We start from the raw sequence: 25,676 nt of genomic DNA, 5'->3' as shown, positions 1-25,676 counted from the left end.
AAAAAATGCAAACTAAAACAATCCTGAGGTTCCACCTCACACAGATCAGATTAGCAAAGTTGACAAAAATAGAAAAGGACAAATGCTGGAAAAGAAAATAGGGCCATTAATGTAGTGTTAGTAGAGCTGTGAAGTAGTCCAGCCAACTTCTGATCTAATGATGCCATGAGTGGACTTACACACCAAAGTTATTTTAAAAAGTGGAAAAGGACCTAATATTTATAGCAGATCTGTTTGTGATGGCAAAGAACTGGAAACTAAGGGGGTGGCCATCAATTGGGGAATGCCTGAACACAGCATGCCATAAGAAATGAACTCGGAAGAACCATATGAACTGACACAGTGTGAAGTGAAGAGAACCAAAAGAATAATTTATACAACAACAACAATATTGTAAAGACAACTTTGAAAGACTTAAGAGTTCTGGTCAATGCAATGACCAAACATTATTTGAAAGGACTGGTAATGTAACATGCTAACGACCCCCTGAAAGAGGTTATGGACTCAAGGTACAGAATAAGACATACATTTTTGGACGTAGCCAGAATGAGAATTTGTTTTGCTTGGCTATGAGCAATTCTTCAAAGCTTTTGTTTTTCTTTTTTACTCTTTTCCAAGGAGAGAAGTAGGAAGAAGAAAGAGAAAAAATAATGCTTGTTAATTAAAAAATAAATGAAAATTTAAAAAAAAAAACGACAGAAAGAATGGGTAAATGAATTAGAAATACAAATTTTAAAAAAGCTAGAAAGGTAACAAATTTAAAAACTCCAAACAGACAAAAAAGGACATTCAGAAAATCAGGGGAAAGATGAAAAATTACAACAAAAGAACCATTATAAATAAAAAGAGGAATTTTATTTTAAAAAATCCTCATAAAACGTATATTAGCAAACCTGATTTTTAAAGGGGAAGAAAACTGATTGAAGAGGAAATAAAGGAAACTCTTAGACAGTATTTTGCCCAATTACCTATCAACAAAGTTGATATGAAATGCAAGAGCATTTCCAAAAATATAAAATACCAAGAAAGAGAATTTAAATAACTCAATCTTAGAAAAAGAAATTGAACATGCCATAAATTCCCACAGAATAAAACATCAAGACTAGAAGGATTTACTAGTTAATTCTATTAAAGATTCAAAGAAAAAATTAGTTTCAATATGAAATAAACTATTCCCAAAAATAGAAATTGAAGGGATCTTAGCAAATGCCTTTGTTCTTGATACCTAAAGCAAAGAGAAAACAAAAGGAAATGACAGAACAATACATCAAGACCAAACTGAAAGACAAATATACTTAATGAATATCAATGTGGAAATATTAACTAAAACATGAACAAAGAGGCTACAGCAATATATTAAATTAAAAAGATTTTATCTGCCTTCCTTCAAGACTTAGCTCAAACTTCCAGATCATGTTACCAATTAGGAGGTATTTTCTCCCATCTTTACAATCTCTGAAACCAACAAAATTCATTCAGAGAAATAAAGCATTGGAGCAGTGGCGCAAGTGAGTAGAGCACCAGCCCTAGAGTCAGGAGGACCTGAGTTCAAATTCGGCCTCAGACACTTGACACACTTACTAGCTGTGTGACCTGATGCGCCCCCCCCTCCAAAAAAAAAAAAGAAAAGAAAAAGGAAAAAAAAACAGAAATAAAGCATCTAACATATCAAGAAAAATAATGAAAATAACTAGGGAAGAATAGCATGCCCAGATCTCAAACTGTATTGTAAAGCAGCCATCATCAAAACAATTTTCTATTAGATAAAAAACAGTGAGGCTGATCAATGGAAAAGACTAGGCAAGGGAGAATTGGAAACAATGGAACTCAGTAATTTAGTGTTTGATGGGGGGGCGGCCCGGAAGGAAATAGCAATTTAGGAAAGAACTCCCTATCTGATTAAAAACCACTGGCAAACTTGCAAAGCAGTCTGGCAGAAGTTAGGCTTAGATCAACATATACAATATATTTTAAAAAGGTAAGTGATCTTAATATTAAAGATCATATTATAAAAAAGAGAGAGAAACAGATAAAACAACTTTCACAGTTATGAGCAAGGGATGAATTCTTAACCCAATAGGGGAATAGAGGCAAATACAAAAAGATCAAATAGAATAAAATAGAGATAAAATTAAATGAAGTAGAGATAAAAAGACTCTGATGAAACTTTTTGAAAAGCTTCTATATATACAAAATCATACACCTAAGTTAAAAAGGGAAACAGTCAAATGGGGAAAAAATCTTTCCATCAAAATTTCTCTGATAAAGATTTTTATCCCAGATACACAGACAGATAAAATGTTTTAAAAAAATCTATTACTCAAATACATAAGTGGTCAAAGGATATGAACAGTTCTTAAAAGACTTGAAAACTATTAATAACTATATGAAAGAATACTCCAAATTACTATTAATAAGGAAAAGGAAAATCAAAATAACCCTGAAGTTTCACCATACGCCTTGAAAAATTGGCAAAGATGAAAAAAGATGGGAACAATCAATGTTGGAAGGGTTGTAGGAAGATAAGCACACTAGTGCATTGTTAATAAAGTTGTGAATCAGCACAATCACTTTGGAAAGCTGTTTGGAACTATGCAAATAAAATGACAAAAATTTCCATATCCTTTGACACAGAAATTCCACTACTATGCCTATGCCCCAAAGAGACCATTAATAAGGAGAAAGTCCCCATATCAATCAATTAATTAATAAACATTTATTGAGTTCCTACTATGTTCCAGGCACAGTGCTAATAGAGAGGGATACAAAAAGAGGCAAAAGACAGCCCTCAAGGAGCTTACAATCTAATGAGGGAGACAACGTGCAACTAAATGTACACAAAGCAAACTACATACAGGATAAAGGTGAAATAATTAAAGGATGGAAGGCCCTGGAATTAAGAGAAATTGGGAGAGGCTTCCTGTAGAAGGTAGTATTTCAGTTGGGACTGACAGTGTGAGAAATGGTGGAAGCAGTTTTGTTTCCACAGAGTTGAAAGTATCTCCCCCGCTCCAGCTTTAGCAGAATGCAAGTCAGGTGACTGGTTCTAATCAGAGCTGTGATCTAGATGGCTTCTGTTCTGATGAAGGGTTAGAGGCCTGTACACATGCTAGAAGAGCATGTAGAGGAGGGCATGACACAGGCACTCAGGGGGTTGCATCTGACCAATGAAGAGTCAGGTGAGACATTTGAATTAGGAGTTAATAAAAGGACTAGTGTTAATTTGAGTCCTGGTATTCAGGGGATGTACCCAGTTATTCAGAACAAATAAACGTAAAATATAATTAAAACCTTCCTGGCTTCCCAACGAGTATTGTTTATTCCTAGACAATGTCAATGTATTTATAACAACAGGAAGCCAGGGAGGTCAGTAGTTGGAGCAAAGGACAGAGAGCATTCCAGGCATAGGGCACAGCCAGAAAATATGCCTGGAGCTGAGAGATGGAGTGCCTTGTTCCTAGAACAGCCAGCAGGCCCAGTGTCACAGAGTCAGGCAGGAAGGTATAAGACTGGAAAGGCAGATAGGGCTAGGTTAAATGAAGGACTTTGAACGCCAGAGTATTTTGTATTTGATCCTGAAGGCAACAGAAGTCACTGGAGTTTATTGAGTAGAGGAGTGACATGATCAGACCTGTGTTTTAGGAAAATCACTTTAGAGTATGAATGGAGAAAACATTAGAGTGACTTGAGGCAGGTAGACCCACCAACAGGCTATTGCAACAATCCAGGTGTTTGGTGATCAGGGCCAGGGTGATGAGAGAATGGTAGCAAAGAATTGACAATAAAGTATATACCCACAGATGTGCCAAACAAATTGTGGTTTAAGAAATAATAACTGACAAATACAATAAAGCACAGAAAGATCTACATGAACTATATGAAATAAGCAAAGCCAAAAACGTAGGTTTATTCCGTCTCAGAAACTTGTAGTCTGAGTTGCCTAGAGAAAACTGAGAGGTTGTGCCTCTCCCAGGGTCACATGGCTAGTATGTGTCTACTTCCACTATGATATGATGGATGCATCTCTGACTACTAGATTAATCTTCCTAAAATACAAGCTTAATCATGTCATTCTCCCTGTTCAAAAACTTCAATAGCTCTCTATCATCAGGAAGTTGTTCTTACCTGGAATGCATCAACATTGCTTAAATCTCCCGCTAGTAAGGTGGTCCTTGACCACCCTTTCCTTCAAAGCTCATTTGTCCAGTGAACTTCATTAGCAGTTTTCTGTATCATTTACTTATCAATCAACCATCACCTACCATGTACTAATTACAGTGCTGTCTTTGAGAAAAAGACATTAAAGACAAAAATCAAAGCCTCTGCTCTCAAGCTTGTATCAGAAGAGATGTGTAAATGGAACTCGGAGCTCAAATAGTCCATCCCTCTCATTTCAGAGAAAACTGACATCCAGAGAGTTTGTGATTTCCTGAAGGTGATGCTGGCAGTAAATGAGAGACGTAGGTTTTGAACCCAAGTCCTCTAATTCCAAATCCTTTGAGGGAAAGCACTAGAAGCTGAGGGTATCAATATCAAGGTCCATTCAAGGATCTCCCCTTCACAATACTTCAGACTACAGACCCCTGGGCCTTGCCCCTGGACCTGCAGCTAAACTTTTCCATATGTTGTCTTCTCCAAATGCAAGCGTAAACTCTTGGAGAACAAGGACTGTCTCGATTTTTTATACGAAATATTTTCTGTTAGAGTAGCTGGCACTCATAAGTATTTCATGCTTTTGTATTCCATTTCACATAGAAGATAGCTAAGTCTCAAGAAGGGATTCTAAGAGGCAGAGGTGTGCATGCCAAGCACAGGAGAAGACAGTGTGAGCATAGAGATGTGGTGTCATATGTGAGGAATAATAAAAAGTCCAGTTTGGCTAGAGAGATAATTGTGTATTATCTGTGACTTTTCTGAGCCAGTGTTTAAATCTTTTATTGTTAACCTTTTACAATCTGTGTTCTCCCTGCTAGATAAATCATAAGTCCCTCAAAAGCAGGAAACACTAGCAGTGTGGTACAGTGTAAAGAGCCCTGATCTGGAGTCAGAAGACCTGGATTCAAAAACTTGCTCTGGAGATATAAACCTTATTACCTGTATGATGTAAGACAAGTTACCTGGCCTTGGAGTGGTTCAGTTTCCTAACCTATAAAACAAGAGGACTGGATCCTCTATTCACTAGAGATGATGTCAGAAGTCCCTTCCAGCACTATGTCTGATCCTGTCCCTTATAAGCTTCTACCTTCCTGACACAGGATAGGTATTCAATCTGACTTAAACAACAAAGTTTTCGTGGAAGAAGGGATGTTAGAAAGTATCTGAAATTGAGAATTCTGTGTTAAGCTTCAGCTACTAAGCGGCCAGCAATCTATGCTTTTTAAATAAATAATGTCCATCTTGATACAAGCCACAGAATTTTGCAAACTTCTCATAAACCACTTTTGCTATAAAAGACAGTAACTTCAAAGGCAGAGTGGCAGGCAGCTCCAAAAGGAACAATATTCTAACACTGAAAGTAGATGGTGAAAAAGCTGTGTTCCCAAACGCCAAAGAGACTCAACTCCAGAAATCTGTTATTTCAAGAGACACTCCATGCACCCTTTTGTATGTAGGGCAGGGGAGGAAAAAAGGTTAGAGATTGTAGGTTCGGGGTGGGGGGCATTCCCACCACCACCCTAAGCCTCTTTTATTTCCACTGGTCTTTTTGCTTTATTTGAGGTGTTGGGGAAGGTGAGAGATGATAGCTGCCCAGGTAGGCTTTGCCGATACGCCCCGGGAGGGGACAAGCGAAGCAAAGGTGTAGAAATGCAGAAGAGGGGCCCCAACAGTTTGGGAAGCAGAGGATCTGTTCTGAAGCTGTGCACAGAACACAGTCCTTGGGACTCTCAGATCAGGACCCAGGCCAGGGAGCCGTGAGACATCTCCCGGGGTGACCCGAGCAAAATGGACTGGAGTGGACGAAGAGCCCAAGGTGGGAGGGTGAGGGGGGTTGAAGGGGTGGGGGCAGGAGCGCTGGAGGGGAGAGGGCGGGGGAGGGGCAGAGGAGGGGGAGGGGAGGCGGTGGTTTCCAGGACGACGCGCCTCCAAGCTCGCGGGACCCCGCCCTTTCTCCCCGCGGGGAGAGGAGCAGGGGTGGGAAGCCCGTCCCGCGGAGAACCGGGTTTAGGAAAGGGGGCACTTCCCCCTCAAGATTTCTCTTACTTTTCCCCTCCCCAACAGCCGGCCGGCTCCCTCCTGACCCTGACTCGCGCCCTACCGTGTAGCCTCTCTCCAGCTCGCTCTCTTCATAACGAAATGACGGAATGTAGACCTCCATGGCCTGGCCGGGCTGGGCCGGGCGGGCTGAGGGCCAACCCCCCTCCTCTTCCTCCAGCCTCCGCCCCACCATCGCCGGCTCCGCCCCCGGGGGTGGGAGGAGGCGGAGGAAGGCGGAGGCTTCATTCAGAACGAGGCGTGGGGGGGCGGGATTGAGGGCGGGGCCGTCTCCCCTCCTCCCACCCCCCCAGGGCCCCGCCCCCAGCCGCCGAAGCCGGGGGTCAAGCTGCAATCCCGTCATGTGAGGACGCGACGCCTCCACGTGACCCGCGCTGTCCCGGTCGGGAGGCGGAGGAGGCCTGAGCTCCCGGGGGTCCGGACTGGGCGTGACCAAGGAGAGGCAACCTCGTCTAAAGGCGGCGGAACTCCCTGGACCTGGGGTAGCCAAGCGGGGCTGTTTCGGGGCCAGTAGCACTTATGGGTCACTGCGGAACGGCTGGGTGGCTGGCCTTTGTGGCTAGAAGTGAAGGATGGGTCAGTTTAGGCAAATAAATGTGGGACTAAATGCACCTGAAGATACAACGCCCAAAGCACACGCACACGCGCGCACGCAAACACACACACACACACACACACACACACACACACGCCCTACACATTTCTTCAAAGTTTTGTATATATAATCTTCCTGTTTCTACCTAGGGCGTGCACCACTTTTCCCTGGGCCGTCAGGAAAAAGAGAAATGTGGGATATTTATCGGGCCATATTCCAGCTCATCTTCAGTAACTGACAACCAGATTTTGTACAAGTACTGTGCTTTAATGTCTTTTTTAATTCCTAAACAGGAATACAGTGATATAGTAAATAGAACTGGCCCTAAAGAATGAAACTCTTGAATTCAAGTGTGACCTCAGATACATTATGCTGACTGTGAGACCTTGGACAAGTCAGGGCTTAACCTTGACTCCATTGTACTCCAAATGGTCTAAGACCATGAGTTACAGAGAAGATACTGGCCTACCATTGCTGGAAGGAATTTCCTCATGGATAGTTTCCTATCCCAATGAAATTACAGATCCAATCCCTATCCCCAAGGTATCCAGTACATCCCTGCCCCCATGATGAGTCTTCACATGTATAATATAGCCCTTCTTTGAAACAAGGGAAAACAGTGGTGCAAAACCATCTGATTCAAGGACCTTGTATAACCACCATGTACATACAACACACTTAGTTTTCCATCTCTCTACTGAGAGAAGGAAATTTATTTCATCATCTGTCTTCTATATCCAAGATTAGTCTTTGTATTTAATCTTAGTTCAAATGCAAAAGGGGGTGTATTGGAGAGAAGGTGTAAAGATGAAATTGACAGGTCTTGGCAACATCTTGGATATAGGGGGTGAGAGATAGTGAGGAATCAAAGATGACTCCTAGGTAATGAGACTGAAGAACTAGAAGAAATTGTGTTGCCCTCTCAAATAATAGGGAATAGAGGGGTGGGGAAGGTGTAGGGGAAAAGATAATGAGTTGTGCTTTGAATATATTGAGTTTAAGATGTCTGCTGAACAGCCAGTCTGAGATGTCTCAAAAGTTTGATGTGAGATTGGAGATCAGCTGAGAGATTGAGGCAGAAAAGGTAGATTTGAGAAACATCAGCATAGGGCAATTAAATCCATGGTAGCTGATGAGATCACCAAGTGAAGTAGTATAGACAGAGGGAGAAGACAAAAGGACCCAGGAAAAAACCAAGAATTCTAGTAGAGCAAGCAATCTATCTACCTGTTATCCCTTGTTCTCACTAGATGACCTCATCTTTTTCATCATACATTTCCCTATTGAAATCCTTTAATCTCATTCTTTTCCAAGTTCTTAATTTATTATATGCTTCTTACAGCTTGCCCACTATACTCATTTTAATATCTTAGAGATTTGTGTTTCGTGACTTTCAGCCATGTAACACTTCTTAAAATATTGGTATTAAAAAAATGGGGCCTTTGTTTTGGGAAGAACTTTGAGATCATTAAAAGAGTTTTGCAGTTTCAAGACAATCTAGTCCGCTGTTCCTTTTTTAATTATGGGTCCAACTTGTCTGTTTGTACTATCTATCTCAGATATATAGAGATAAATATATGTATATACCTATATCTGTAACTAGCTAGCTATCTGATGGACTAATGGACAAGAACTGTAGGTTTTCAGTTTAACTGTGTCATTTGATCATTCAGTTTTTTTTCTTGTGTAGATGGTTAGGCCAAATTCCTTTAAGTAGTTATAGTTCTCTTCCAGGTGACTACAGTATTCCCGGGGCTTAGGGCAACTAGCATGATGTCATTTACAAGTATAAGCATCTAACACACTTTACCAAGAAGGAATCCCTCCCCAAGTAGGATTCTGCTTTTAGCCCTGGATCACAACCCTGACAATATCAAAATGCTTTGGTGACCAACCATCAACTTGTTTTATGCCTAATTTGATATCTATGATCAGAAACTTGTCAAATCTCTGTTGTTATAAATTTCAAGGAAGCTTGAATAATTTGGATGTACAGACAATTCTTGCTATATGTTAATTTGCATTATTCAACTTAAATTTTACCTAAAAAATTATGAAAGAAATCCACATTTTAAAAAAAAAACTGTTTACTGTATACTACTATGCTCTCCCTGTGCTCACCACAGCTGGATTGGGGGCTTGGCTTGAGACTTCTGGCACCTGAGGGGGCCACTCCAACCACCCATCACAGCACAAGTACTATTGCCTGTCCCGAGTCCTCATCCTCTGTCTGTAGTTGCCCCCTGCCCCCTTCTCCCATGTTCTTTCTCTGGGTTCCAGTCATAAAAATCCCTTTATGTAGAAGTCTGGACAATCCATTTAACATCTACTTAATGTAAAGCGATGACTCTCTGCATGGGCTTTCCTCTCTCCTCCCACAGTATAGAGAGTGCTCCCTCTACTTCCTCTAGTCAAAATGCACAGGAAAAAGCCATATTGAGGCTCATCTCTTTTGACTACAGAGTTGCCTGGGGATCCCTGAACTACAGCAGCCTAAACCTTCAGGAATTTCAAGATAATAGCACATATGTAGCAATTTTAAGGTTCGCTAAGTACCTTAAAAATATTATTAATTTTATCCCCACAACAACCATAGGGAATAAAGGATAATCCCCATTTTTCAGATAAGGAAATTGAAGCAGAAAATAGGTGACACGCCTACGGTTACACAGCTAATAAGTATCTGAGGCAGAATTTGAACTCAGGTCTTCCGAACCTCAAGTTCAGAGTTCTATGCACTGTGCCACTTAGCTGCTTCTTACCATTCTATGCAGAAGGGTCCACAGAATTAAGGTTTTCCTCATTTGCAGTGTATGTGAAGCATAAATGGATCTATTTCCTGGGGCCAGGTTCAATAACTTTGCCACAAATTTCAGAGAAACCTGAAAAGACTGATAAACTGATGCAAAGTGAAATGAGTAGAACCAGGACAACACCATACATAGTAACTGCAACATTATACACTGAGCAACTATGATTGATTGACTTAGCCCTTCTCACTAATACGGTGATCCAAGACAATCCCAAAAGACTCCTGATGGAAACTTCTATCCATGTCCAGAGAAAGAACTGATGGAGTCCGAATACAGATGGAATCATACCATACCATACCGTGTTCTTTTTTCCTTTTTTGTTTCTTCTTTCACAACATGATTAATATGGAAATGTTTTACATGATTGCACATATGTAACCTGTATCAAATTGCTTACCATCTTAGGGAGAAGGAAGAGGAAGAGAGGGAGAAAATTTGGAACTCAAAGTTTTATAAAAAATGAATGTTAAAAACTGTCTTCATGTGTAACTGGAAAAACAAAATACTATTAAAAAATAAAAAAAGAAGTTTGCCACTGAGAATGAGACTTGAACTTACATCCAAAATATTTCAAGCATATTCAACAGAGTAGAAAAAGAAATGTTACAAACAAGACCCAAAAGTAAAGCCAGATCCTATGAGTCATCAGATGAAGCCCAAAGCTTGCAAAACAAAATACAGACTCAATATTCAAAAGTTAGCAAAAGCATTTTTTTATATACCAAAGATTCAGCAGTTGTTTGCTAGATAGTTGCTGCTTCAGTAATGGAATGAGGAGAGCACAAAACAGGCATTGTGTATTCACTAGAGTCCAGGTCATTCCCTGAATTTGTATAATGGACTTCCTGGGTGACAGACAAACTTGGAGCAGAAATACATGCAAACTAAAACAATTTAAACAAGCAAAGAATCAAAACATAAGTAAGTTGGTCTTTTACACAGATAGTATGCTTATTGTAAATGATATTCCAGTAGAGTAAAAGGCTGGAAAACAAACACAGGAAAAGATGTATGCAACTCTGAGAACTTTATAATGCATTTTAAACTTATTCAGAGGATGACTATTGAGTCATTCAGTATTTGTAGACAATGATGAAACCGATAAATTTACAAGAGAACACACTAGAAATTCTGAAGATTTTTGTTTGATTAAAAGGCACCATATATTTTAATTATTTGTGTGACATTTTCCTACATGAACTATTGCAAATGGACACAGGTGAAACTCAACAGTACTGTTTAATAAGAAAGGCAATGAGTCTGTCAGATTATGAGTTCAACATATTAAACTACCTTTCACTTTATCTTGAAAAATACTTTTGATAAATGTATGGGATGTACTTTTCTTGAAGAAAGCCTTTAAAATGGCATTTTGTTCTACAGATGTCCCTCACTGAGTCCTTCTTGCCTGCACCATTTTCACCTCTCCAGCTCCCTCTACTATCGTTTCATCATGGGACCTTCACTTTGGGGTAAGCACAGACCTGGGCTGTTTCATCTCCACTCCCTACTGGGCTTTTAACTCTCAGAACTTCTACAGCAGGCAATGGAGTAGGAACTCTTTCCAGGCCTATGTTTTCAGCTCCTTTTTGTCTTCCCCTACCTTATGCCTAGAGGGCAAGTAGTATCTCTTCTTTTTTGGTTTGTCTTTGTATCTCCAAAGATTAGCATAGTGCCTGGCACGTGTTTCTTGCTCCTCCAGCCTAGCCAAAACAAATACTTTTTAAATAAACTACTAGCAATGAGTACAGCCGCTTGCATTTTCTACATCTTTCAGCCGATTTTGTGGTCTCCTACAGAATATTGCTTACAAAAGCATTGCCAATACACTACTAATATCCTCATAGATGATATCCTTGATGTCTATGTGGATAATTCTCATAAACATTTTATATAGATAGGAAAGTAGACATATAATGTGTTAGTTATATTTTCTGGGTCACCTTTATTTATTTTAATAAAGTCCAAGATTGTATACATATCTTTGGTAACTTCCCTCCTTCAAATACCTTATAAAGAAATTCCTCAACACCTTCATAATCTTTGTATACCTTTTCCACTCTTCCTTTGTTAGTTTTCCTCCCACTTTCATCCTTAAATGTCCTCAGGATGATTTTGCTTTTTTGGGTTCTCCCTAGGCTTTCCTTAAAGAGCTTTTACTCGCCATTGTGTTTGGTTGATTGCCTTTAGTGAACTTAGGAGAAGTGGAAAATAGTCTTGTGCGATGGGCTGATAAGAAGGTTATAGTCTACATCATTGAGAGAAACTTGAGTTTTATACAAAGATTTGTTTCTCTTTTATACCTTTTTAAAATTTTGCCCTGATTTTGTTCATGCAAAAGCCTTTTAATTTTAAAGAATCAAAATGATCTATGTAACGGGGCGAGTTAGAGCCAACCGCTGCCCTCCTCGGACCTCCATGCCCAGGGCCTGCTGAGGTAAACTCAGGGCTCTGCGATATGGGAGGAACAGGATGGAGTCAGGAGGAAGGGTCTTGCCTTTGTTGCCTACGTGGCAATTCCAGGTCTTTGTCTGGACTTGCCTGACCACATGGCACTTCCCGGTCTTTGTCTGAACTTGCCTGACCGCAGGGAACTTCAGGTGAGCACGGGAAGAGAAGGGGAGGAGAGTAGGCGGAACCAGGGCGGTCCTAATGCCTACATAACCAAAGATAGTACCTATGTAACCAAAGATATAAAAGTTTGCTTCTAACCTGAATAAATCGGAGTCCCTTCCATCTTATCTTGATTCCTGCCTCACTCACTGCGTACCGAGACAGGTCCTTGCTGGTCAAGGACTACCAGGGGTGAATGGCCCCCAACAGATCTATTTTTGATTTCTTCTATCCTTTGATTATGAATTTTGATCCTAACAGAATGGACTTCCTTCCATTTCCCTCTATATTTTTAATAGTATTAGATTTTACATTAAATTGCTTATTTGCTTGGAATTTAGTGTGCCATAATCTGCTGGACTAGACCTATTTTCTGCCAAACTGCTTTCAAGCTTTCTCAACAGTTACGAAAAAGTACAAAGAAGAACTTACCTTTAGATGTTCTGTGTGAGTTTTTTTTTTCTCTCAAAAATTAGAAAACTGTATTTGTTTCTCAATCTGATCTTCCAACCTGTTCCACTGTTCTAGTTTTTTATTTTTTTTTTGACCAGTACCAAATAGTTTTAATGATTGTTGTTTATATAGTAACGAATTTTGTTATTATTTTCTTTAATGTTTTTCTAAATAACCTGTAGAGGTTTAATTTTTATAGAACTCAATTTGCAAATTAATTTAGGTGGTTACTTGCATTATTCTGACAAAGCTTTTCAATTTTCAACTTTAGACTGTTTAATAGTGGTACTTAACATCAATCAACCAATCACCAAACAGTTATTAATTACCTACTGTGTGCCAGACACTATACAAGGTACTGGGGATACAAAGATATATCCAGCCCAGCCGGGGGTTGGGGTGGGGAGGCTACCATTGGGCTACCAGCCCTAACACAGATTTGTAGGTTAGGTTTTCTAGAGAATAGCTATCTCAAACTCAAGGTACCCTCTGGTTGCTCAGTCCTAAAAGCATAACTCACAAGCTCCTCTCTTAATAGTCAGCCACAGGGCAAGGGGAAGGGAATAAACATTTATATAATGCTTACAATGTGCCAGGCATGGTACTAAATGCTTTACAAATATTCTCTTACTTGATCCTCAAAGCAACCTTGCAAAGTTGGAGCCATCATTATCCCCATTTTACACTTGAGGAAATAAGTAACTTGCCTAGGGTCACACAGGTAGTGTCTAAGGCCAGATTTGAACTTAGGTCTTACTGACTCCATGCTCCATCCACTATGCCACCTAGCTGCTTGCAGGATGCAATTAGCTCAAAGCAAAGGCATTTATTGAACTAGCATGATAAAATATACAAGAAAACATCCTCACTGCCATCCCTGCTGGGCCTGTTCTGTCAGGCACATTGCCCCAGTGGTTGATCATAGTCCTCAAAGCCTTCAACTTTCCTGATTCTACAAATAACAGGAAGTCTCCTGGTATCACTCCCTCAAGTCTTGGCTTTGATGTAGATCAGCCATCTCCTAAGCAGTAATATCTTCATATTGGTGAAGTTCTCTCTTTTTAAACCATTTAACAGAAGTATTCAGGATTAGGAAGCAATGTCCTTTAATTCCCCCTCACAGTCTACACATGGGTATAAGTTTCATATGGATATGTGCTTCTGCTTCAAGGCACCATTGATGATGGGAGCAAGAAGAGAGAAATCTCCTGGCACTTGATTAGCTCCACAAGAGGGACAATGGCAAGTCCTCAAGAGCTGAGTCTCTTCTTGACTAACATAACCAGGGTTGGTTCCCTTGTTTTTAAGGTCTTAATCTCTTCCAGTTTCCTCTGTAATTGAGTAGACAGAGAAAAGGAATGGCAGAAATTCATAAGTGGCAAGTCTGTTGTGTCTGACAACTGCTTCCCTCTGAAAGTATCTCTAATTTATTCGGGACATACCTTGTTTGTACATAGTTGTTTAGAGGTAGTTTCTCATTAAAATGTGAGCTTCTTCAGGGTGGGATCCATTTTTACCTTTCTTGTATCCCTAGTGTTTAGCGCAGTGCCATGTAGTGTATGTGCCTAAAAAATAAATATTCCTTCACTTAGCCTTTTTCGTATGCGAAGGTGGTCCCTCAAAGGCGGAAAGAGACACACCCTTAAATATCATTTTCTCTATTTCTCTCCCTTCACACCCTAAAAGTAGAGCCACTGAAATCTGAAAAAGGCCTTTTGCTCCCTACCCTATTATTCAATCAAGCTGATTAGAGAACTCAATTGATCAGTGATTCCCAGATCAAGGCTTCCACCAATATCTGTACCCACTCCCTATAGATGTTTGGGAGTACATGGAATTACCCCTCTCAACCTCAACCACTAAAGTCACACAGAACAAAAAACTGATAACATAGATAATAAGGTGTTAATACCAAATCATTTCTTTATAAGAACTTACTTTTCTTTATGGGAAATTAAAGGAAACACTGCAATTGGCTAAGCAAAAAATTATCTTTGCCCCTGGGGTCTTTAAATAGATAAGAAGTTCAGCAATTCCAGTTAAAGAATTGAGCAGTGTAGGTTCGTGTGTACCTTTTGTAGAATGAGGCCCCTTTGTTTGAACAAAATCGAAGCAAGGCAGGGAGATGGACTTCTTTCTTCTCTCCTACTGTTGTTGTTTTTGGTGTCCTTCTTTCTCAAAGATGACCAAAATGACATCACTGTGCTAGAGTCAAGTTTCAATGTGTCCAACTGTGGCTGATCAGACCAATACAAGCTCAGAATGCTCTACCACAGGTCAGGCATAAATAGTCCATGTGAACATTTAGGATGAATTCTCTAAATTTGCAAATCCTGTGTTTCCTTTGAGCTGTTTCAATTCTGCTTTGATCACAGAGCACAGCACCTTCTCTGATGTGGGCATGCCATGCTGAGTGGTCCTGTGCCAGTGTCGCATGTCACACAATCAATTACAAAGTTCTTGAGAGTGTCCTTGTGTCGCTTCTTCTGACCACCATGTGAATGCTTGCCCTGTGAGTTCTCCATAAAACATTCTTTTTGGCAAGCATATATTTTGCATTTGAACAGCATGGCCAGCCCATTGGAGTTGTGCTCTCTGAAGCAGAGTTTGAATGTTTGGCAGTTTAGCTCAAGTAACGACCTCAGTGTCTGGTGCGTTGTCCTTCCAGGTGATCTTCAGAATCTTCCTAAGACAATTCAAATGGAAATGATTCAGTTTCCTGGCAGGGTGCTGGTATACTGTTCAGATTTCACAGGCATGTAACAATGAGGTCAGCACAATGGCTCTGTAGACCTTCAGTTTGGTAGACAGTCTAATACCTCTTCTCTCCCATACTTTCCTTTGGAGCCTCCTAAACACTGAGCTAACTCTGATGATGTGTGTGTCAACCTCATTATCAATGTGTACATACCTGGAAAGTACACTAACAGTGTAAGTGAATTTATCCACAGCATTCAAAACTTCTCCATTTGATGTAACTGATGGTTCCATATATGGATGGTGTGGTGGTGGCTGTTAGGCCAAAATTAGCACAAGCAGCAGACAATTGATCCATACTCTGTTGCATCTCAGCTTCAGAGGCTGCACTGAGTGCACAATCATCCACAAACAGAAAATCATGCACCAACACTCCCTCCACTTTGGTCTTGGCTTGTAGCCTTTTCAAGTTGAAGAATTTACCATCAGTGCGGTAGCTGACCTTGATGCCGTGTTCATCCTCATTGAAAGCATTTGACAACATGGCTGAAAACATCATGCTAAAAAGCATGGGAGCAAGCACACAGCCTTGTTTCACTCCATTGGTGACTATCAACCAGGTCATCAGAGCTACTGGACCAGTAGCAAACAATACAGCCAGTCAGGACAAAGACTCATGCCAGAGGACAGATACATATGTGGAGAGACAGTCATTGGTGGGGGAGGCCACTTCAAGTAATGTGACCCTCTTTGGCAGGTACAAATTATCACACAGAAAATTCAACAATTGGCTCTTAAAAGCCAATATGAGCTTCCTCCAGCATTCTTCTACCTCTATAAACCAGCAGCAGACACTTCCTGGGAACCCAACCCTTGAGTGCAGGTTGAGTGAGTAATTCTGTGGGAGCACTATGGATAGAAGATAACTTTGGAGAAAAGGCACCCAGGGAAAAAATGGTGAGGAGGCATCTCAGGAAAGAAGTCATAAAGCTGAACCTTGAAGAATACTAGAGGTTCTAGGGAAAAAGTAAGGCTAATTTGGCTGAACCATAATGAGCATGAATATGAGAGTAATATTAATAAGTTTGGAAAGAGAGCGTAGGACCAGGTTGTAAAGGACTTTAAAAGCAAAACAGGTAAACAGGAACTTCAATTTAATGAATAAGGGAATGAGATGAGTCTTGGGTGTTTCTTGGTAGGTATTTTAATGCATTTTGTAGTTACTCTGAGCAATCTTTCTATCATCTCCCATTTTTTGTCAGCACTACTGCTGATTTTTGTGGATTTATTGTGTGTCCTTCCATTTTCTCCTATCAAGAATACCATTAAAGAATTTCCCCACTTCACATTAAAAAGTGAGAAGCAAGGCTGGTTCACTGCAAAGAGGAAACTAAGGGAACAGGACTGATGCAGCAGCCACACAAAGTTAGAAAGTGAGGAAGGGCCAACCAAGGGAAGTTGAACATGCTTAATACAGCAAGAAGCAGTTACTCCTATTGCAGGCTTCTATTGTGGTTGTTCTTAGTAGGCATTATCTTGTTCTCTGAGGAAGTGTTTCCTTTTAACTGTTAATACTTTTTTGGGGTACATTAATTGTTTTAAATGGTAAGGATGAAAGGTAGATTAAAACTCAACTCCTCCCTCTGCTATGTTGCCTGAAGTTTCCTGTTACTTCTTTTTCTAAACAAGATTTAACAAACGATAGAGGAATCAGACTAACATTCCTAATCGCATAAATGCGATTACTGAGTTGTTCTTCACAACTGTTGGTTGTATGTTACAATTCACCTATGAGATTTTTTTGTAGGTTGCATAATGCGATATTAAGCTAAAATTAGAATTTAAAATTCTATATCACTCATGTTTAAAATTCTGTTGTTGTTGTTTTTAATTTGGGGTAGAGTGTTTAACCTCTAGAGAAGAAATTCTATACAGGCATTTACCTAATTTGCAAACGAGATTAGTTCCAAAAGTTCACTATTAAGGCATTTGTTAACCCATAACAAGTTTTCCTTAGAAAATTTTTATAAATTATAGTCAAGTTCCTAGACTAGTCCACAAAATCCTATTATAAACAGTAATATAGCTACATTACATTTACTAAAAGTACTGGCTGTATTCCTGGGTCTAAGAATAGAGAAACCATGTTTCAGAGGAAAGAAGAGAAAGAAGAGATTTTCCCTTCCCCTTTCTTGGAAACAAGGCCAGACTTAAGCTGAAAATTTCAAACAGTTTGTCTTTAGCCTCCCACTCCCCCCCACCCCCCTCCCCACTTCCTCCACTATATATAAATATAAGGTGAGGAAAGTCAAAAAGCCAGAAAGAGAGATGGAGAGAGACAGACACAGCACCAGACAGAGAGAGGACTGGTTGAAGGAACTGAAATTAGGAATATTTAGTACGAGAAGAGAAGATTTGGGAGAGAAATAAAAAATCTCATTTTTTAAGGTGAAGTGGGGAAATTCTTTAATGGTATTCTTGATAAGAGAAAATGGAAGGATACACAATAAATCCATAAAAATCAGCAGCAGTGCTAACAAAAAATAGGAGATGATAGAAATAGCATTATTCAAGCACTGCATGGCAATCACGTGTGAGAGGAATTAAATTTTTTCAGTTTGTCCACAGAGGGTAGTACCAAGAGCAACGACTGAAGAAATGCTGGTTTAGGTTTGATGTAAAGAAAAATTTCGTAATAATTTGAGATGTCCAATAGTGAGGCTTTGGGAGGGAGTGGCTTCACCATTGCTGGAGATTTTCAAGTACAGTCTAGCTGATGGAAATTAGGCAGATTATAGAAGGGATTCTTGTTCAGGTATGGTTTAGAAAATCAATGAAGCTTCTAGCCTTCTAATTCTTGTGTTTTAAGATTCTGCAATTCCTATGTACAAGGTCCTGTTCTAGAGGCTGTAGAATATGAAGATGAATAAGACATAGTAAAAAAAAAATTTAAAAGACATGGTCCCTGTTTTTTCAAAAGTTTATAAACTAATAGAGGAGGTAGTACTGTCATACAAATTACAATAATATGAAGTAGAATATTTATTCTGAGATGACACTATGAGATAAGTAAGATTTCAACAGGCAAAGATTGGGGTAGACAATGATGAATGAATATATTCCTGGCATTAAGAAAGCAAACATATAGTCAAAAAAAATTTGACCGAAATTAGTAATGATGGGTAGATCACATGAGAAAAAGTGAATAAATATGATCTCCCACTGTCATCATCAAAGAGTTTAAACACAAAGAGCAGGCTATTTGTCCAACAATTCAAGACCTATGATGTCACTAGAAATAAACTTGGTTGTTATGCTAAAGGCAAGATTTCACCTTACAAACTTGAAGTCATCCTCAAAAATGGAACAATAAAGTTAACAAAACAGGATAATATGGAGTAATTAATTTATACATGAAGAACAGACCCTTCCCCTTTGCCCCCACCCCCATAAAAAGAAGAAAAGTTCTTCCCTTCTAACAAATAAGTTTATTCAAGCAAAAACAAATCCACATTTGGCTGTGTCTGAAAATATATATCTCACTTTACACTTGTGGCCTGCCTCTCCACCATCAGTGTTCTGCAGTTGTAATTGATCATTTCTCAAAGTTATGTCCTTTAAATTTGTTTTCCTTTACAATTTTGTAGTTATAAATTATTGACTTGTTTATGCTCATTTCATTCTGCATCAGTTCATGCAAACCCTCCCAGATTTCTCTGTTTTTTTTTGTCATTTCTAATCATTCCACAAGTATTAAGTGCCTATTATGTTGCCAAACAGTGTACCAGACACTGTCAGTACAGGGACAAAGAATGAAATGATCTGCTTGCAATGTGCTTATTACATTCTAATGTGAGACACAAGTACATATAAAAATATATACAGCATAAATATAAAATTAATAAATACAAATATGTACAAAGCAGTTATTACATAATTTGTTCAGCCATTCCCCAATTAGTAGGCACCCACTTTGTCTCTTGTTCCTCACCACACAAAAATTGCTGCTGTAAGTATTTTTGTACACGCAGGTAATTTCTTTCTTTAATCTCTCTGAGGTATAAGCAATACCACTACTCATAAATATGGTTATGTTGTTTCATTAATGTCATTCTCTTTGATGTAATTATTGTTTCTATGATTTATTATTTGACCCACCCATTCTTTAGTATTAGATTATTTAGTTTCCAATTAATTTTTAATCTATCTTTCCGTAGCCCTTTATTAGATGTAATTTTTTATTGCATCATGACCTGAAAATGATGCATTTAATATTTCTGCCTTTCTGCATTTGATCACGAGGTTCTTATGCCCTAATATATGGTCAATTTTTGTGTAGGTGCCATGTACCACTGAAAAAAAAGGTATATTCCTTATTATACCCATTTAGTTTTCTCCAGAGGTCTATCATATCTCACTTTTCTAAAATTCTATTCACCTCCTTAACTTCTTTCTTGTTTATTTTGTGGTTTGATTTATCTAGCTCTGAAAGGGGAATGTTGAGATTCCCAACTAGTATAGTTTTACTGTCTATTTCTTCTTGTAACTCATTTAACTTCTCCTTTAGAAATTTGGATGCTATACCATTTGGTGCATATGTGTTTAGTATTGATATTACTTCATTGTTTATGGTACCTTTTAGCAACATGTAGTTTCCTTCCTTGTCTCTTTTAATTAGATCTATTTTTACTTTTGCTTTGTCTGAGATTATGATTGCTACCCCTGTTTTTGTTGTTGTTTTTACTTCAGCTAAAGCATAATATATTCTGCTCCAGCCTTTTACCTTTATTCTGTGTGTGTTTCTCTGTTTCAAATGTGTTTCTTATAAACAACATATTGTGGGATTCTGGTTTGTAATCCACTCTACCCTCTCTGCTTCCATTTTGGAGGTGAGTTCATCCCATTCACATTCACAGTTATGATTAACAGTGTATTTCCCTCCATCCTATTTCCCCCCTGCTTATACTTTCTCTCTCTCTCCCTCTCTCTCTCTCTCTCTCTCTCTCTCTCTCTCTCTCTGTGTCTCTCTCTCTCTCTCTCTGTCTCTCTCTCTCTCTCTCTCTGTCTCTCTCTGTATCTGTCTCTCTCTCTCTCTGTCTCTCTCTGTCTCTCTCTCTCTCTCTCTCTCTGTCTCTCTGTCTCTCTCTCTCTCTCTCTCTCTCTCTCTCTCTCTCTCTCTCTCTCTGTCCCCCTCTCTCTCTTAACCCTGTCCCTTCTCACCAATGTTCAACATTTTCTTACTTCTCTGCTAAAGAAGATAGAAGTCTGCTTCTTAGGCAGAGGAACACAAGACTACTGATTGACTGGGTGAATGCTGAGTTCAATGTTGAATAACTTGCAGTAAGGCTGTTCCTCTGCAAACCCATTCCAGGCTTTGGCAGAAGCAAGGCTGCATAATGATATTGAGGATTTTGATACTGAAACACTAAGCAGATGATTCTGTAAAAGTGATATAAATAGTAGTAATTAATAATTACTTAAATTATTTCATTAATAGGAGACTGGGAATCATTTCTCTTTCACCACAATTTGGAAGCTGTTTGAATTGTCAGAACCCTACTATTTGGAATATTCATATTTGTACCATACATACACAAACATAGAAGTTAAATATGGACTTAAAAACAAGCCAATCAGAATTAGAACATACATGCAACTACATTAGCACAATCTCATAAATGCAAATAAGGAAGAATTTGAAAGGGAACACTGGGCAAAAAAAATGTTATATGGGCTTATGGCTGCATGTTATAATTTTTGTTCACATATTATTAGAACTAGAAGAGACATGACAGATAACCCAGTCCAACTGTCTCATTTTACAGATGAAGAAATTGAGGAAAAGTGACTCACCAATGATTAGTTATTTGTCTTACTTTGTTCCATTAATGTGTATTTTAAAAAATCAGTGAGTTCATAATAAACATTTTTAAGTAAATAAATGAAATGATAAACACCTGGAAAAGTCATGGGAATGGTAACTAATTTAAAATTTGTATATAATTTTGATTACAGATTTTTCTCAATGGTATTGTCTCTGAAAAGGTGGGGGGGAGGGAGAGAGAGAGAGAGAGAGAGAGAGAGAGAGAGAGACAAAGAGAGAGAGAGAGAGAGTAGAGAGCACATGCACACAGGAATTTTTAAGTGCTTATTGTGTGCCAGGCACTGTGCTAAACTCCTAAGATCAGAGTATACAAATACCAACAAACAAGACAGTTCTTGCCCTTAAGGACTATATATTCTAATTGGAGTACACAATGTTTAACAGGCAGTACAAGTTGGGGGAATGGCATTGATAGAGATGGAAAGGAAACTGGGTGGAGAGCTAGTTCTGAGTAAGAGGCAAAAGTTCACTTATCAGAGCCCAGGGTTGGGTAAGCAATTTTTAGAGCACATTTTCTAGCACCTAACTCACACCAGGAGATGAGCAGTGCAATCCTCAAAAGGCTGCTCAGACACCCAGGGGGCTGCCAAATCCCACTGCTGCTTCCAGTGAGAAATGACCCCTATGGCCTGGGCTGCCTGTATGCAGGATTGTGACTACAGCTCCCAGTGTATCCTCACCTGCTGTATCCTCACTAGCCTGTTGACACGGGACTTTGAGGTAGGTAAAATGATAAAATGGTATAGTTGATGTCTTTTGATCTGTAGGTAAATTGGATTTAAGTGAGGCAGAGTTGCATGAAGTTGTCAGCCTCACTCTCTCCTCCAGAGTCATCACAATCCAGTGGCAGGATAGAATCAAGATGACTGGTGATGGCTCAAGATGCAGTGGATGACCTTGGTGTCTTCGATGTCTAACCAAGCCCTAAGTGCTCCATAGCACCTGCCTCAGCTGCCTTCATGGCCACTGCCCATTCCACCAGGGGAAGTCTTCACATGCTTGGGGTAGACACCCCCCTAACTCACCAACGGGTTTGAGATACCTTGGTTACCCTCAACCTAGTTTAGCCTGTATGCTGAAATGGTTTGCCAGGGTGTGGCCACTGCACATGCTACAGTTTCTTGGAGCCACAGGTGAGAATTGGGTGGGAACAGGTGGACACCAAAGATGGAAAGCAGCCCTGAAAAGGGCTTCGCAGCCATCACACCAAAGGTACTAGTCTTCCCTAAACACACTGTGGATAAGTTCAATTACCTTGGTAGTGTACTTTCCAGGTATGTACACATTGATAATGAGGTTGATACACATTGCCAGAGTTAGCTCAGTGTTTGGGAGGCTCCAAAGGAAAGTATGGGAGAGAAGAGGTATTAGACTGTCTACCAAACTGAAGGTCTACAGAGCCATTGTGCTGACCTCATTGTTACATGCCTGTGAAATCTGAACAGTATACCAGCACCCTGCCAGGAAACTGAATCATTTCCATTTGAATTGTCTTAGGAAGATTCTGAAGATCACCTGGAAGGATAAGGTACCAGCCACTGACACCCTTACTCAAATTAAACTGCCAAGCATTCAAACTCTGCTTCAGAGAGCACAGCTCCAATGGGCTGAGCACATTGTTTGAATGCAAAATTCATGCTTGCCAGAAAGACTATTTTATGGAGACCTCACACAAGGCAAATGTTCACATGGTGGTCAGAAGAAGCGATACAAGGACACACTCAAGGTCTTTCTCAAGAACTTTAGAATTGATTATGTGACATGGGTACAGGATCACTCAGCATGGCGTGCTCACCCCCAAAAAGTTGCTGTGCTCTGTGATCAAAGCAGAATTGAAACAGCTCAAAAAAAAATGTAGGATGTGCAAATGTAGCAAATCCACACCAAATGTTCACATGATCTATTTGTGCCCAACCTGTGGTAGAGCAATCCGAGCTCATGTTGGTCTGATCTGCCATAGTTGGGCACATTGAAACTTGATTCCAACAGTGATGTCATTTTGGCCATCTTTGAGAATGAAGGACAACAACCAACCAACCATCAGATCCTGGTGCCCCAATGTGGCCAGAAAGTGAATGAAAAAATAGCTTTGGAGTCACAAAAACTTGGGTTCAAGTTCTGCCTCTGAAACATATTGGCTGTGTGACCCTAGCAAGTCACTTAACCCCTCTGTGCTCCAGGCAACTATCTCAGACTATATATAAATTGTAGAATAGTTGTTAATCTGTATTGGTAGATGGAATTTCCTCAGGGGGAATTCCCTATAACTCATTCACATGTTGGATTAGGGAAATTATTATTTCTATTTATTCCTTATTTTAATATGCATTTATTATTGAAATACAGCATAAGTTGCCTTAAAAGTATTCCTTTATTTAAGGGGAGGAAACCACATTAAAAGTTGTATTGAAAAGGAATATTTTGCCATAAAAGCTAGTTTAACTGACTAAATTAGGAAATTTTTATGCTACCCAATTAAAATTAGGATTAAACTACTAGCATTCAACTAATATTGAAACTACTAAATACCATGAAAATAACATAATTTATATGACAATAGGAGAAAGTAATATGAGTGGTGGTTTTTATTTTCCCTTCTTTTTTCCACCGAAGTCCATCAACAAGTTAGGCATCAAGCCACAACTTCCCTTTGTTTTCTCCAACTTTCTATTCCTAGCAGCTTCTGCATTCAGCCATGGAATCAGAGAGTCAGACTGAACTAACCTTATCAGTGTAGCTCAATGTTGTAATGCAACTATTTCAAGAATTGAGATCCTTGTTCATCAAAGAATTATGCCTGGTAGCTTAGAACTAGAAAACTAAAAAACACAGCTTATAAGCCTATTTTGTTTTTCCTTTAAAGGAGAATTTTTTTTTAATCCATCACTAAATACATGCATTTAAGAACAAAACAGGAATTAAAATTAGACTTCAAAGCACAAGATTATTTGATCTGTAAAGGTTTGTTTTCTTATTTATAGAATAAGTCAATTGGCCTGGATTTTTCTTTCCAGCTATACCATTTTATGATTCTACCACTCAGTCAATAAACATTTGTGAAGTTCCCACTATGTGCTAAGTGTTAGATACAAAAAGAGACAAAAACTAGTCCCTGCCCTCAAGGAGCTCATAGTTTAATGGATATTCTGTGACAGATAATGGGATTCTATGACAGAAGATCCAACTGAAATTAATTTTATTTAGATTCATATCAGAAAAGACAAGAATAGGTATGGACACACTCCCAAAAGAGCCTCATGGCATGAGTCCAAGAAAAAATGGGCACGCCTGTTCTTTCTGAAATTTTTGCTTGAGGACTGACTCCAGAGCTTACTTATCTCATAGCCTTCAAGCATTAAAGAACTTATAAATACAATAGGGCCAATAAAGGTCTAGTCTGGGGAGTATGAGCAGGGGACTCCTGTGAATGTTTGGTGAATCTTCTTCTGGAATTATTTAATAATGTGGAATGGAGGAGCCCTCCACTCAGAGTATAACCAAGTACTCTTTGGCTGTTTCTTGTCCATTTACTGTGGTGTAGAAAAGCTTTTGTTTGTTTGCTGAGCCAGAACTAAAAGTGCGTACAAAAGACACTAACTGGCCAGTTCCAAATGTCTTTATCCTGGTGGTGATTTGAGGCAAGGATTTCTGTAACTCTCCTAGAGGAGACCCTGGTACACCTGTCTAGTTTCCCTCCTCCAACAGAATAAAGAAAGTTTTTTGCTTATAATCACTGTGAGCTCTTTGGTCTTATTTTATTTTATTTTTCAGAGTTGACAGTTGACATAAAACTTTTGCTATAACCTCTGTGGGTCTTTGGTCAGAGTTGACAGTTGGTGTAACAACCTCTGTGGCTCTGGTTTATTTTATTTTATTTTTCAGAATTAGCAGTTTTTGTACAACCTCTTTGAGCTCTTTGGTATTTTCAGAGTTAACAGTTGTTGCATAACCTCTATGGCTCTTTGGTCATTTATTTTCAGAGTTTGACAGTAGAAAGAGGCAGACCAGTGTGCCCTCTTTTCCCCACCCTACCATGAGTCTATGAGGGCATGGTATGGTTGATTTTTGTATTCCTCTCGTGTTTCATTCTTTCCCCCCTTAGGTGGAGTATTGGAGCCGGAACAGAGTGGACTATGACCTTATGAGCCTTGAAAAGTTGAAAAAGCCACCAAAGGTCCAAGAACTGGAGTTTGTACCAGTTTGCTAAGAGTTCCAGTGGTTGGGGAATTGTGGTGGGGGAAGATGGCAGTGTACCAGGACCTTCAATAGCCCAGATTCTTAATAACACACTAGTAAAAATTAAACATGCAACAGTTAAAAAAGAAATCATGAGAATCACTTGTAGATTCCTCCACCCAGCCACAGGATGAACAGAATGATTACTATAATCCTGCAGAAATCCTGAAGT

General features: G+C 39.3%; 1 protein-coding gene across 1 annotated transcript in view; it reads right to left on the bottom strand.

The window, feature by feature from the left end:
* SNX24 (sorting nexin 24) overlaps window positions 1-6,455 on the bottom strand; it is a 223,704-nt gene extending 217,249 nt beyond the window's left edge. The window contains exon 1 of the mRNA XM_036742257.1: window positions 6,257-6,455. Coding sequence (XP_036598152.1) covers window positions 6,257-6,388 — 132 coding nt within the window. The 5' untranslated portion in view covers window positions 6,389-6,455. The remainder of the gene's footprint in view (window positions 1-6,256) is intronic.
* Window positions 6,456-25,676: the final 19,221 nt, after the last annotated feature.

Source organism: Trichosurus vulpecula, chromosome 1 (genome assembly GCF_011100635.1).
Source record: "Trichosurus vulpecula isolate mTriVul1 chromosome 1, mTriVul1.pri, whole genome shotgun sequence".
Classification (NCBI taxonomy): domain Eukaryota; kingdom Metazoa; phylum Chordata; class Mammalia; order Diprotodontia; family Phalangeridae; genus Trichosurus; species Trichosurus vulpecula.
The sequence above is the reverse complement of the archived record's forward strand: the minus strand, read 5'-3'. Positions and strand labels throughout refer to the sequence as shown.